Genomic DNA, 13,252 nt, shown 5'->3' with positions numbered 1-13,252 from the left:
TTTACTCACTGAGCCATCTCCCCGTCAGAACTGGCTATTTTTAGAATGATCAGGCTGTTTGAACTATAGTGCTTATAGTCACCAAAGATTATGGTTCATGTTAGGAATGGAATCTATCTTATGACTTGTGCTAATCGGGGAAAGGGTAATGCTTCTCTGTTGGGGTCCTAAAACACCATGACCAGGGCAACTTAGAGAAGAAAGAGTTTATTTGGACCTGTGGTTCCAGAGGGAGAAGGGTCCATCACGACAGCGAGTGCAAACTTGGTTCGCATGAACAGAAGCAAAGGGCTCACGCCTTAAACTGCGGCATGAAGCAGAGAGTGAAGGAGGAATGGTGTGGATTTGAAACATCAAAGCCTGCCACTGTGATGTCCTCCAGCAAGGTCACATCTCCCAAACCTCCCCCAAACAGCGCCACCAACTGGGGATCAAGTATTCCAATGTGAGAGCTTACTGGGGGCAATTTTCGTTCCAACCACTGCAGTAACTGTAGAGAAAGTATTTCCATACATTGGGTGAATATTTTAGAAATTATTATTATGCCTTTTCCCTCTTACGGATGTATCACAGTAAAGGAACTTTCCAACTGAATAGCAGGAGAAGCAAGGATAGCTATCCTGATAATCATAAAATTTCTTCTAGTCTTCTAATATAGTCATTGAAATCTGTCATCTCCTCCTTTCTGTTCATGTAAACTCCATTAAAGGAGCTTCTAAAGCCAGGAGTGGTGGTGTGGGCTGCGGAGGCAGGACTAGCCGTTCAAGATGTCCTCAGCTACATAGTGAGTTTGAGACCAGACCGGGCTCTACAAGACCCTGACTCAAAAATTGAATTTAAATAAACAAAATAAGCTTTTAGAAGCTTTTTTTTTTGTCTGATTATAAAGGAAAAGGAAAAAATTGCCACCTTGGAATAATAATGGCTAGGAACTGGAGAGACAGCTATTAAAAGCACCTCCTGCTCTTTAAGAGGACCAGAGTTCAGTTCCCAGCATCCATGTTGGATGGCTCACCACTGCCTATAACTCTAGCTACAGAAAACCCAATGGGCTCTGTGACACCAGCACACACACACACACACACACACACACACACACACACACACACACACACGAATAAGATACATCTTAAAAAAGAAGTAATGCTGGATAATTGTGATTACAGCTGGCGCTTCAGTGTGTGTTTGCATCTGGCTGCATTCTCAGTGGGGACCTTCAGGAGAAGCTTCATGTTTTGCACTCTTTCCCCGTAACTCCTACTGTCTTTTATGGGCATACATATAAAAACTGCCTGTGAGGTGACGAGCTCATGTCTTCTCCTGCAGCATCCTTGCTGGTTTGAGGCCTGGTTAGTGCTCTGCATGACCCCCTGCTGTCATGCTTTCCAGCAGAGTCCTCCAGCTGTTTAGTGGGTCAGCTTCCTCAGATTTGCTGAAGCCCGGTTTGTCTTCTGTAATTGGAGCAGAAACAGTTTTCTTGCAGATTCTAATATTAGAATGTATAGTGTCTGCCTCAGTTGTGTTTTCACCTGAGGTGGGTGTGTGGCATGTTTGTCTGCCAGTGTATTTGTTGTGCATTTGCCGGATCTTCATTCCTTGTTGTTGTCAAATAATATTTCATTGTAGGAGTGTACTGTTTTGTCAACTTACCATCAGTCGGTGGACGTTTGAGCTGTTTTCTTTTTTAGACTACTAGGAATAATGCTGCTGTAAACAGTTTGAACCATACCAGGTTTTGAGATACATGGGTTTTCACTTCCCTTGAGTATAGAGTTCCTGGGTCATTTTGGTAATTCTGCTTAACTTCTTTAGGAATTGCCACACTGTTTTCCAATGTATAGTATCATATAAAATACATATATGTATGTATCTATGTATGTATATATATATGCATATGGATATGGATATGGGTGGAACTTTAGGGCTCAAACAAATGAGAAGACATGCATTATGCATTTTGAAAACGTACCCTTAAAGCATCAAAGGCTTATGTTCCATGCCTGCATGTCTTACGTGCTGTATCTCATTGCTGTAATAGAGAACAGCGTCATTTTCCATGCTTAGTTTCCCATCAGAAAGCTGTTTAAATTTTTATCTTAGGATGGATATAGATAACAAATTTGAAAGTTGAACCATTTGTTTTCCTTTTCTTTAACAACATCAGTTTTAGTCTTGGTTGTGAAATGTAAGTTTCAAAAAGAATAGAAAAAATGAGGGCATTTATGGTAGTGGGTAGGTTTTTTGTTTTAATGAGAATTGTAGTAAGGGCCTATTATACACTTTAGAGGACTCCTAGACCTCTGGAAAAGGGAAGATGATTCCACTGTCAATGCTGTGTGTTATGTAGGGTTGTGTCCACACAAAATATTTTATGATTGGAAGGGTTCCTAAGAAATAATTTTTCTTATCACTGTTCTCTGATAGGGCTGACTTTCAACCCTTTTGGAAAGATAGTAGTCTATACTTGTCTTTTCTAAAAGTAATTATATAGAAGATTCATTGGAATGACTTTTGATTAAGGTGTTCAGTGAGTTTATGCTTTATTATAGAGATCTGTAATTCTTATCCGAATTTTTTGAAGACTTTTTGTTTTTGTTTTTTGAGACAGGGTTTCTCTATGTAGTTTTTGGTGCCTGTCCTGTATTTTGCTCTGTAGACCAGGCTGGCCTCGAACTCACAGAGATCCACCTGGCTCTGCTTCCCGAGTGCTGGGATTAAAGGCGTGTGCTACCACTGCCCGACGACATATTTGTTTTATAGTTCAGTTTTTGTTTAGTTTTGTACACACACTTGCATGTGATTTCAAAGGAGTATTTTTTTTTTTTTTTTGGTTTTTCGAGACAGGGTTTCTCTGTGTAGCTTTGCGCCTTTCCTGGAACTCACTTGGTAGCCCAGGCTGGCCTCGAACTCACAGAGATCCGTCTGGCTCTGCCTCCCGAGTGCTGGGATTAAAGGCGTGCGCCACCACCGCCCGGCTTCAAATGAGTATTTTTTAAAAAAAGTGTATTAGCCAGGCATGGTGGCACACACGTTTAATCTCAGCCTTTGAGAGCAGAGACAGGTGGACTTCTTCAAGGTCAAGTCCAGTTTAATCTATATAACAAGTTCCAGGCCAGCCAGGGCTACATAGTGAGTCAGTCAGCCTGTCTGTCTGTCTTATCTGTCACCCCAACCTCAGAATGCACGCACGTGCACACAGTATATTAGTTGTTTGTCTATTGCTGTGATAAAATACCATAACCAAAAGCAAATTAGAAAAGGTCTTAAGTTGGCTATGGTTCCAGAGGACATTGTCCGTCATGTTGGGGAGGGTATGGCAACAGGCAGGTTAAACCTCTCAGCAGGATCATGGAAGCTGACTGCTCAGGTTTTCATCCTCACCCAGGAGAGTGTGGAGAGAAGACGAGGAGGAGACAGCAGGAATGGGGCAAGGCTAGAAAACCTCAAAGCCCGCTTGCCCTCAGTGGCATACTTCATCCATTAGTCTCCACCTCCCCGAAGCTTCATAACCTTCCCAAACAGTGCCACCAGTCGGGGATGAAGTATTCAAATCCATGAGCTTGTGGAGGGTGTTTCTCATTCAGACCACATCAGGAAGTTTATTCCATCTATTATCTATGTCCCAGCTGAATCTAAGCCATATCCCACAATACAAGACATTAATATTTCCTAACGAATCATGAGTATTTATGCTAAATACTCATAAATAAGTATTTATGCTAAACAGTAAATGATAAATGTCATGTAGTCTCAGGGCAAAGTTTATAAATGCACTCTTTTAATTAAAATTTTTTATGTGTATGGTTGTTTTGCATGTATGCCTGCGTTCCATAAGAGACCAAAAGAAGGTGTTGGATCCCCTGGGACTGGAGTTCCCAACAGCTATGTGGGTGCTGGGAATTGAACGTGGGTCCTCTGGAAGTGCTCTTAAGTGCTGAGCCATCTCTCCAGCCACTGTTAACCGATTTCTTTTTTTTTTTTTTTTTTTGGTTTTTCGAGACAGGGTTTCTCTGTGTAGCTTTGCACCTTTCCTGGAACTTGCTTTGGAGACCAGGCTGGCTTCGAACTCACAGCGATCCGCCTGGCTCTACCTCCCGAGTGCTGGGATTAAAGGCGTGCACCACGACCGCCTGGATGTTAACTGAATTTTTAATAAAGTTTAAAAATAAATGCTCAGTTCTCAGAATTCTTGGGTTTTTGATAAGAAGCTAGAGGATAGTGGGCCCAAGTCAATGCTCCTCCATCCTCAGATAAAAGCAGATGAAGGAAATGAAAACAAAGACAGTTGTCTTTAGTTACTGTTGTAGTGACCTGTTGGTCACCATGACCAAAGCAGCTTATAAAATAAAGCATTTAATTGACTCTCAGCCCTTCCTTTGTTGGAGCTGTCTGTCCCCTGTTCTTGTCCGAACACATCCATATTCATGTCCCCTCCTCTTAACTTGCCAGTTGGATTGCACCTTTTTTTTAATAACCCCTAATTACTGCTCTTTAAATTTGACTAATCTCTGAACCCAAATCCTGTTATTTGCCGATTTCATTATTGTATGTAAAGACAGGAGGAGAGAGTTTTGAAAGGTCCAGCTTTTAAGAGTCCCTGTAGAGCCAACTAAGGACATTTTTTTCAATCAAAACACTCAGGTAATTAGCATAAATGAATATTTAACACAGATGTTTGTAATGACCTCAAGGCATAGCAGATGTGTATTTTGCAATGTTTTGTTCTTAGATGCCAGTTTTGAAAATATTAATAACCTCAACCAGAACATTGTATCCTTTGGACATGTTAGACAAGAGTAAACTGTGCTCTGAACCTGGGTTTGTTGCCTTTAATTCCTAAGTATATTCTTACCTGTATTCTTACGTTTTATTTGTAGTGTGGCTTCTAATTACTGAAAGCATAGCTATATTCTACCTGCTTAGTTGCTTCGCTAACTCTTGGGGTCTGCTTTTAACCAAATGTGTGAGCAGTAGCATTGACTTCCAGACTCCTACTTGAACGTCTAAAGCATATAATAATTAATTATGAGTCATCCTTTTTAAAAATTATTTAGCTCTGTAAGAAGCATCATTTTGGAATTAACAAGCCAGAGAAGATTATACCATCTCCTGATGACTCCAAGTTTCTACTGAAGACGTTTACAAATATCAAATCCAACGTGTCTGCTCCCAACAAAAAAAAAGTAAGAGTTTGATTGACATGAATTTTGAATCCATCTTTGATTAGTCATAAATTGTGGGTAATTAAATTAATCTGGAAGCTTTTTTTTTTTTCTGGTATCAGAAGACTGTTGTGTTTTTGGAGTTGTCCTTACTTGAAGTCTTGCATTATCTATAAACTTTACGTCTGACTCCTGTACTGACAGATTGACTTCTTACAGGTTAAGGAAAGTAAAGAGAAGGAGAAGTTGGAGAGGCGATTACTTGAGGAGTTGCTGAAGATGTTCATGGACTCAGAGTCCTTCTACTACAGCTTGACCTATGACCTGACCAACTCCGTGCAGAGACAGAGCACTGGGGAGAGGGATGGCCGTCCCCTCTGGCAGAAGGTACAGCTCACAGCACAGTGCAGAGCAGTGTTGGCTCCAGGAACACTGTTTGCCTTTTATAGGAAATGGAAGGAATGGATCCTGAACTGATTCTTTCCCTCCACTTTTTCTAGGTTGACGACCGGTTTTTTTGGAATAAGTACATGATCCAAGATCTCACTGAGATTGGTGTGAGTAGATGCTTCTAAGACCCCCCGTTGGTTGCTGTTGTTAAGCAAATATCCCTTCCATTAAGGTGAGCTTTGAGCTCTTAGTAGGATGTTCCCCGCACTGAAGAGAATCATTTACCTAAGGACCATGAAGGCACCGCTCTCAGGCGCGCTACAGTTCCACCGCTTCTGCAGACAGCCCGTCTCTCCTGCAGTTGTTAGCTGAGTGTGATGTCACACACCTGTAATCCCAGCACTTGGGAGGCTAAGGCAAGAGACTTGTCCCAAGTTTGAGGTCCTCTGGGTTCTCTAAGTATGTTCAACTCCATACGAGGTAATATGGCAAGAGCCTATCTCCCGAAAAGGAGGGGTTTGGGAGCACTAAGCCCATGGACCCAGTAATGTCCACAGAGTTCCTGTAAAGATGAGTGTGTTTGTTTTTACATCCATTGGGAATGCAGAAGCCCACTTTTCTGTAATGGTACCACTCTGCTTTGTCTTCTGGTGTGGAGTAAATGGATCCTTAAGGCCTGACCAGTACTGCAAGGGATTATTGTAAGAGGTGTTTAGGGGAGACCACAGGAACGGTGAGATGATTGCATGGAGCTCTCTCTGGACTGTTCACATTTTTTTACATATTTTTATTGGTGTGTGTGTGTGTGCGCGTGCGCGTGCATATGTGTGTGCACACACATGCACATACCATAATATATGTGTAGGGGTCAGAGAACAGCTATTTGGAGTTGGGCCTCTCTCTTCACTGTGGGGTCCTGGAATTGAACTCAGGTCGTTGGATCGCGTGGCAGTGTTTTCCCCTCTGAGCCGTCTTGCCTGTTCTTTCACTGTGATCAGGATGGGCAGATTAAGGGAGGAGGGGTTGGTTCTGGCTGATGGTTTCAGAGAACTCAGTACATCATCATGTCAGGACAGCATCTTGTCATGAGCCAGGACGTAGGGAGAGAGGAATACTGACATTCATTTTCCCCTTCATACTGTCTGGGCCTCACGGCGTGGGATGATTGCCTCCCACACTCAAGGTGCTCATTTCCTCTGCAGTTAATTCTTTCTGGAAGCATCCAGAGATGCAGCCAGAGGCATGACTCATCTCCTAGGTGATTCAGCCCAGTGAAGTTGACTGAAGATTAACCATTAGAGCCTGTCACATATATTGGAGAATTACGCCTGAGGGCTACTGTATGCTATGGGTTTTGGACGCTGAGCACTAGACAAAGTAATGGAATGTGGTCATCTGTTATTTTTTCTTAATCTTTCAGTTATTTTCTTTCTTCTCATTTCCTCTTTGCTGGTGATTCATAACAGCTACTGACATTTTATCCAGTGGCGTCTTCAGACAGATCCCTAGTGTGTCTCTACTGAGGCCGAAGCGTGGCTTGTTCTCAGCTCTCTGATGCTGATCATACTGTGACCCTCACAATTAAGTGACAGGGGATGAATAAGGGTGTTTATAACGAGTATTTATTTGTTTTTATGCTGCAATGTAGAATTCTGTGTTTGGAGAGCTTCTGCTGGGCACTTTCACGTCATTATTTAAAGCTGGTGACTCAGGGTAAAGATGACATTTGGCAACTTATATTTCTATGTTCCTGTCAAGAATCTTGGATTCATTGCTAGAACAAAAGTACAAGTAGTGAGGAATAGTGGTAAATGATGAATGCGGGTCAATGCAGGCAGCCCTGTCCTCAATGTTTCCAACCCTAACCTTCTGAAGACCCATAAAGAGAACCCAGAACAAAATGAAGCTGTGAAATGGGTGGGGCCCGAAGAGCACTGTGAAGAGAGGAAGGTAGACTTGAAACTGATGTTGAACAATGGGTATGATGAGGCATGTCTGTAATCCCAGCACTCTGGAAGCTGAGACAGGAGGATTGTGAGTGCCAGGCCAACTTGGGTGACACAGGGAGACCCCATCTCAAAACAAACAATGTTTTGAGTATTCGTTTTGTTTTATTATTATTATTATTTTGGCATTGTATATTTGTATGTGTGCACACATGTGTGTATGAATGCACATTTATGTGTGTACCTGTGGAGGTCAGAAGACAACCTCAGATGTCATTTCTTAGGCACCTGGTTTATTTAGAGACAAGGGCTCTCACTGGCCTGGGGTGCACCAAGTAGGCTAGACTGTCTGATCACTGAGGCCCAGGGAGCCACCTGTCCACCTTCCCGGTGCTAGGATTCCAAACGTGTGCCCCATGCCTGCCTTCACCTTGACCAGAAGCTCTTTGCTGACTAGGCTTCTGGGTCTTATTGTGGTATTTCTGAGACAGGGGTTTCATGGCTTCAAACTTTATACGTAGACGAGGATGGCACTGTGCTTCTGGTCCTGTTTCCACCACCTCCAGGCCTCAGCTTAAAATCTGAATGTGTTTAGTTTGAAAGACACGGGAGAAGGGAGCTCTGACTTTGAACGGTGCTCTCCTAATTACATTACAGGGCATCTTAAATGAGACATTTATGGAAATACTTTTTATTGTTCATTTACTGTTTGAATTTTAGGCTGGTGAAGCAAGTGAGTCTCTAAAGCAGGACGTGAAGTAAAGCTGGGGCTGAGGCAGAGCTCAGCTGCAGAGTTTCTTGTTATGCACAAGGCCCTGGGTTTGATTCCCAGCACCACAAATGACGAGGATGGAACTGAGCCTGGTAGTAGGTACCTGCTGTCCCAGTGCCTGGGAGGCCGAGGCAAAGGGAACCGCCTAAGGTTCTCCGCCTGCTGAGCTGCACAGTGAAGCTGCACACTGCCTCCCAAACCAAAGATGTAGGGGTCTGGAGAGATGGCTCAGTGGTTAAAAGCACTGTGTGCTCTTGAAGAGGATCTGGCTTTGGTTCCTAGCACCTGCAGGATGGCTCACCATCCCCTGTAGCTGCAGTTTCAGGGGATCTGACACCCTCTTTTTGGCCTTTGCAGGTACTGTCTGCACCTGGTGTACATACAGACAAGCAGGCACATATACATAAAAATAAACAAGTAGTTTTTTTATTTTTTAAGAGTAAACTGTGTTTTGTAATGAAATGATCAGGATTGATTTCATTTTGTTATAGGCTAATGCAATTGAGAATTGAAAATCAACTTTAAAGCTTTGCTTTCCTGTACCAAGAGGAATACTTATAAGAGCTACATTTGTTAACTCCTCTGTGGTAGGCACTGTGCTTTATTTTACATGTACTGTTCATTATTCACAACAGCCTTATGAGGCAGTAGTAGTCCCATTTCACAGAGGAGGACATTGAGGCCTAGTGAGGTGAGTGAGCTTCTGTCAGTGAGTTTGTGGGTGGTGGAGCTTGAATTTGTATGGAGCAGTCTGGGACCTGGGCTGTGTTCCCTGTCCATCAGCTCTTAGGAAAATCGTTGTAAGAAAAGGGAAGGCCCTTTCGCCCTCACCCTCCCCTTTGTCAGGAAGTAGAAAATGGCGCTGAGAAAGGGCTTGTGCTTGGAGCAGGCTGAGGCCGTATGTGCTGACTGTTAACTTGGGTTTGAGCAAGTAGCGGTGCTGTGCAGAATATAAACAACATGGCATTCATTTTCATTCTAGACTCCGGATGTGGACTTTTGGATCATCCCCATTATCCAGGGCTTTGTGCAGATTGAAGAACTCGTGGTTAATTACAACGAGTCATCTGATGAGGAGAAGAGCAGCCCAGAGACCCCCCTTCAGGAGTCCACCTGTGTAGATGACATTCACCCGCGCTTTCTAGTGGCTCTCATATCTCGCAGAAGTAGGCATAGAGCTGGTGAGTGGGGGGCTGGGAGAGCATGCAAATCCAGTGCAGGCGAGATGTGTGGAAATGCAAATGACAATCACGGACTTGAAAGCACAGTGAGCTCCAAACTCCAAGTACCGTGATGCAATTAGAGACTGATTTCTGCAGGAGAGGAGCAGGAAGAGCTAGCAAATCAGACAGAACAGCGGCGTGCATGCAGAAGATAAGAAAGTCACGTGGACGTGTCTGAGTACAGGGTTCCAGCCTGGGTCACAGTGATAAAGCCTTCCAGAGCTAACCCCTGGGGGGAAAGCATTGTCTTTCAGTCAGAGGAGTCAACTTAGCAGTGATGGGTACAGCTGTGATCTTGGATATGCTGTTGTTTGCCTGTCTGTTATGTGTAGGCTTCCAAGGCTCTCCCGTACACATTCAATTAGGAAGCATAATCTAGTCAGACTAAGTGCAGGGCTCTTTTGTTTTGTTTTGAGAGTTTTGCTATATAGCCCAGGCTTGCCTCGAACTTGCAATTCTCTTGCCTCGGCCTCCAGAGCACTGGAATATCAAGTGTATGCCACAGCTTGGCACTCAGCCAAGCTAAGCACATTTTTATAACTGTTGCTGCTTTCTGTTTAATTTTCCTTCAGGAATGCGTTATAAACGAAGAGGAGTGGATAAAAACGGAAATGTGGCGAATTATGTGGAGACTGAGCAGTTAATTCACGTTCATAATCACACCCTGTCATTTATTCAAACTCGAGGCTCTGTGCCTGTCTTTTGGAGCCAGGTTGGGTATCGCTATAATCCAAGACCTCGGCTAGACAAAAGTAAGCACACATCAATCATTTGGTTTGCAAATGAAGATTTCTATGAGAATTTTTAAAAGAAAAATCACGTTCCAGAATGGTGTCAATTTGTTCCATTTCCAAACAGTAATTCTCAGGACTGGGATGGCTGAGGTATGGTTTCCCGACCAGCCTGCTGGAGGCCCCGTTCAATCTCCTGTGCTAAAATAACAGCAACAGAAGCCACAGCTCCCACTGTGGCGATGTGTCCTCATAGGGGACGGAGGGGAGGCCGTAGACTCGGGACTAAGTCCTCACTGGATGCTGCGGTTTCTCCAGCTGTGCAGGAGAGCTCCTCACTCCTCAGCTTGGGAGCTGCTGTTGCTTTGAAGCTCATCTTCCAGAACAGTTAGCTTCAGGAAAGGATGACTGGAGCCAGTGTCTGCTTCTGCAGGGGGTGGGCTGACCAAAGGGCCGTGCACCGGAAGTCAGTGAGAGAGATGCCTTTAAGATGGCTCTTCTGAAAGCTTTTAAACAACTCTTTTGAGACATTTAAAATTTAATTTCTTGGAATATTTTAACTTTATCATTTTCATTTTATTTTATTTTTTTATGTCACATGAAACCTTTCCTGAAAGGTAGGGTGTGCATAAGTGCATGTATGTACCTGTACATGAGTGTTTATAATTTCACAGATGGCACTTTCTGATATATTTTAGCTCAGTCTAAGTGGAAAGAAAGAAATTTTGTTTAAAATGGTGGTTAGATAGTCTTACATTTAAACTGTTAATAAATTATTAAAAAGTAAGTGTGAAGATGGAGTGTCACAACTCCGGAAGGAGAAACGGATCTCATGTTGCTTCTTTGCAGGCGAGAAGGAGACGGTTGACTACTTCTGTGCCCACTTTGAAGAACAACTGAAAATTTACAAAAAACAGGTGGGCTTTGATATGTAGTAAGGAAAATTCCCTTATCTGTAAAATTACATGAACAAAGCCAAGGTACTGTTCATAATTAAACAGTCACATTTAGCATGAAGGTTAAGCACAAGTTCCCTTAGGTTGTTCGGAGAGGGTAGATCAGATACTGTCAGTCACTGAGACTAAGAAAGGCATCTCAGTAATACTCTCGTCCATTAGGAATGACCAGTCTGACTGTGTAATGAGGTGGGAGTCATTTTTAAAGGCCAGCCTGGTCAACATAGAGAATTCCAGGCCAGCTAGCCCGGCAATATAGTGAGACCCTGTCTCAAAGGCAGAATACTGTACTGAAGGGAGAGAAAACCCTGAGTTCCTGGTTTGTGGATGGAAAGACTCAGTGGTGAGTGACTTCAGTTCTTCCCAGTTAGTATTTAGATTTCCTATGTTTCAACCATAGTCTCCTAGGGGATAGGAAGAAAGAAATTAGGAAAGAACTAACTATTATTATTTAATAATCATATTAAAATTTAGAAAGTTTTATAATAGTTAAAGGCAGATATTTGCTTTTAAAAATGGAAACTCAAATATTGTTAGCAGCAGCATAAGTTGGTACAGGCATTTTGGATGTTACTATCAGTTAAAATAAAACACTCTAGTATGCAACTGTACTTTTCTTTTTGGTACCCACTATCTATTTAGCATATATAAAAATAATTTTGAGGCTGGAGAGATAGCTCAGTGCTTAAGAGCACTGGCTGTTCTTCCAGAGGACCCAGGTTCAATTCCCAGCACCCACATGGCAGCTCACAACTGTCTGTAACTCCTGTTCTAGGAGATCTGACACCCTCACACAGACATGCAGGCATATAAAATAAAAATAAATAAATCATTTAAAAAATAATTTTGAGAAAGATTCTGGACCCTAGTGGGAAGGGTCAGAGGACAGCATAGTGTGTCTTTGACTTTGAGTCATAAGCAGGATTTCCAAAAGCTGTTACCTTCGCTACTGGTGTTTCAAATCTGTGATTGTCTATCACATTTAGTAAGGGGCAGTAGAAAATAGTTATTTTGGGGTTGGAGAGAGATCCAGTGATTAAGAGTGTGTACTGCTCTGCAGAGGACCTGAATTGGATCCCAGCACTCACATCAGGTGGCTCACAACCCTGTTACTCCAGCTCCAAGAGGGATCTGACACCTCCTTGTGCAATTGTGCTCACATGCACAGACCCCACAGACATACACAAAAACACATCATTTAGAAAAAAAGAAAGAACTGTGGTAGCACATGTCTTTAATCCCAGCACTCAGGAGCCAGAGGAAAGAGGATCTCAGTGAGTTTGAGGCTAACCTGGTCTACTTAGTGAGTTCTAGGACTAAATAGGGAAACCTTGTCTCGATAAACAAAACAAAAAAAGAAATAATTACCATAAAGATAAAAGTAATGCTTGGGAGATGGCTCCATGGGTAAGTACACGATGTGCAGGTATGACATGGACCTGGGTGTGGTCCCCAGAGCTCACGTGCAGCTAGGCATAGTGTCACGTGCCTGTAATCTCTGTAATACCCATGTGATAACACATGGATACATGTAGGCAAAACACTCACATAAAATAAATCTTTAATAGTTAGGATTTGGTCTTATATCTTACAGTGTGTTTAAGTATCTTCCAAACCCATTAAAAACAATGTACAGTCCAAAAGAAAGCTGGACAAAAGAATTGAACAGAGTCTTTATGTAAAAGGATAGTTTATAAGGTCAAAAACACATGTGAGAAGGTGCGTCAGCTCACCAGTCATCAGGGAAATGCAAATTAAAGCCATGACTCACACACTGGGGTGGCTGAAGGAAAAAAGATGAAAAACATCAAATCCGGGAAAGGATGGAGAGCAATTAGCACTTAAATAGGAAAACAAGTCTACAAATGTGTTCAGTCAAGGGTGCTTATGCAAGAACACTCACTGCGCCATCAGAACATCAGAACAAGGCGACTGTTCGGGAAGGCACGTGGGATTGGATGTGGTCAGGAATGATTTGGTTTTATTCTGCATTTGAGTTCCTTAATAATGTGAGTATGATTCATGCATGAATCATAGTCCTAATTGTAAGTAGCATTAAAAAGAATAAGCCA

The 13,252-nt window shown here is 42.7% G+C and overlaps 1 protein-coding gene across 5 annotated transcripts in view; it reads left to right on the top strand.

The window, feature by feature from the left end:
- Inpp5f (inositol polyphosphate-5-phosphatase F) overlaps positions 1 to 13,252 on the top strand; it is a 97,263-nt gene that overhangs the window by 61,960 nt on the left and 22,051 nt on the right. For 4 of the 5 annotated variants that reach the window (XM_052712745.1, XM_052712746.1, XM_052712747.1 and 1 more), the window contains exons 4-9: positions 5,055 to 5,183; positions 5,382 to 5,549; positions 5,663 to 5,719; positions 9,253 to 9,451; positions 10,066 to 10,245; positions 11,074 to 11,141. In XM_052712745.1, the coding sequence (XP_052568705.1) occupies positions 5,055 to 5,183; positions 5,382 to 5,549; positions 5,663 to 5,719; positions 9,253 to 9,451; positions 10,066 to 10,245; positions 11,074 to 11,141 (801 nt within the window). Of the gene's footprint in view, positions 1 to 5,054; positions 5,184 to 5,381; positions 5,550 to 5,662; positions 5,720 to 8,761; positions 8,858 to 9,252; positions 9,452 to 10,065; positions 10,246 to 11,073; positions 11,142 to 13,252 lie in introns of those variants that run through there. The other variant, XR_008212950.1, reaches the window with a different exon arrangement.

Source organism: Peromyscus californicus, unplaced genomic scaffold, assembly GCF_007827085.1.
Source record: "Peromyscus californicus insignis strain IS unplaced genomic scaffold, ASM782708v3 Scaffold_4__1_contigs__length_199733344, whole genome shotgun sequence".
Taxonomy (NCBI): domain Eukaryota; kingdom Metazoa; phylum Chordata; class Mammalia; order Rodentia; family Cricetidae; genus Peromyscus; species Peromyscus californicus.
The sequence above is the reverse complement of the archived record's forward strand: the minus strand, read 5'-3'. Positions and strand labels throughout refer to the sequence as shown.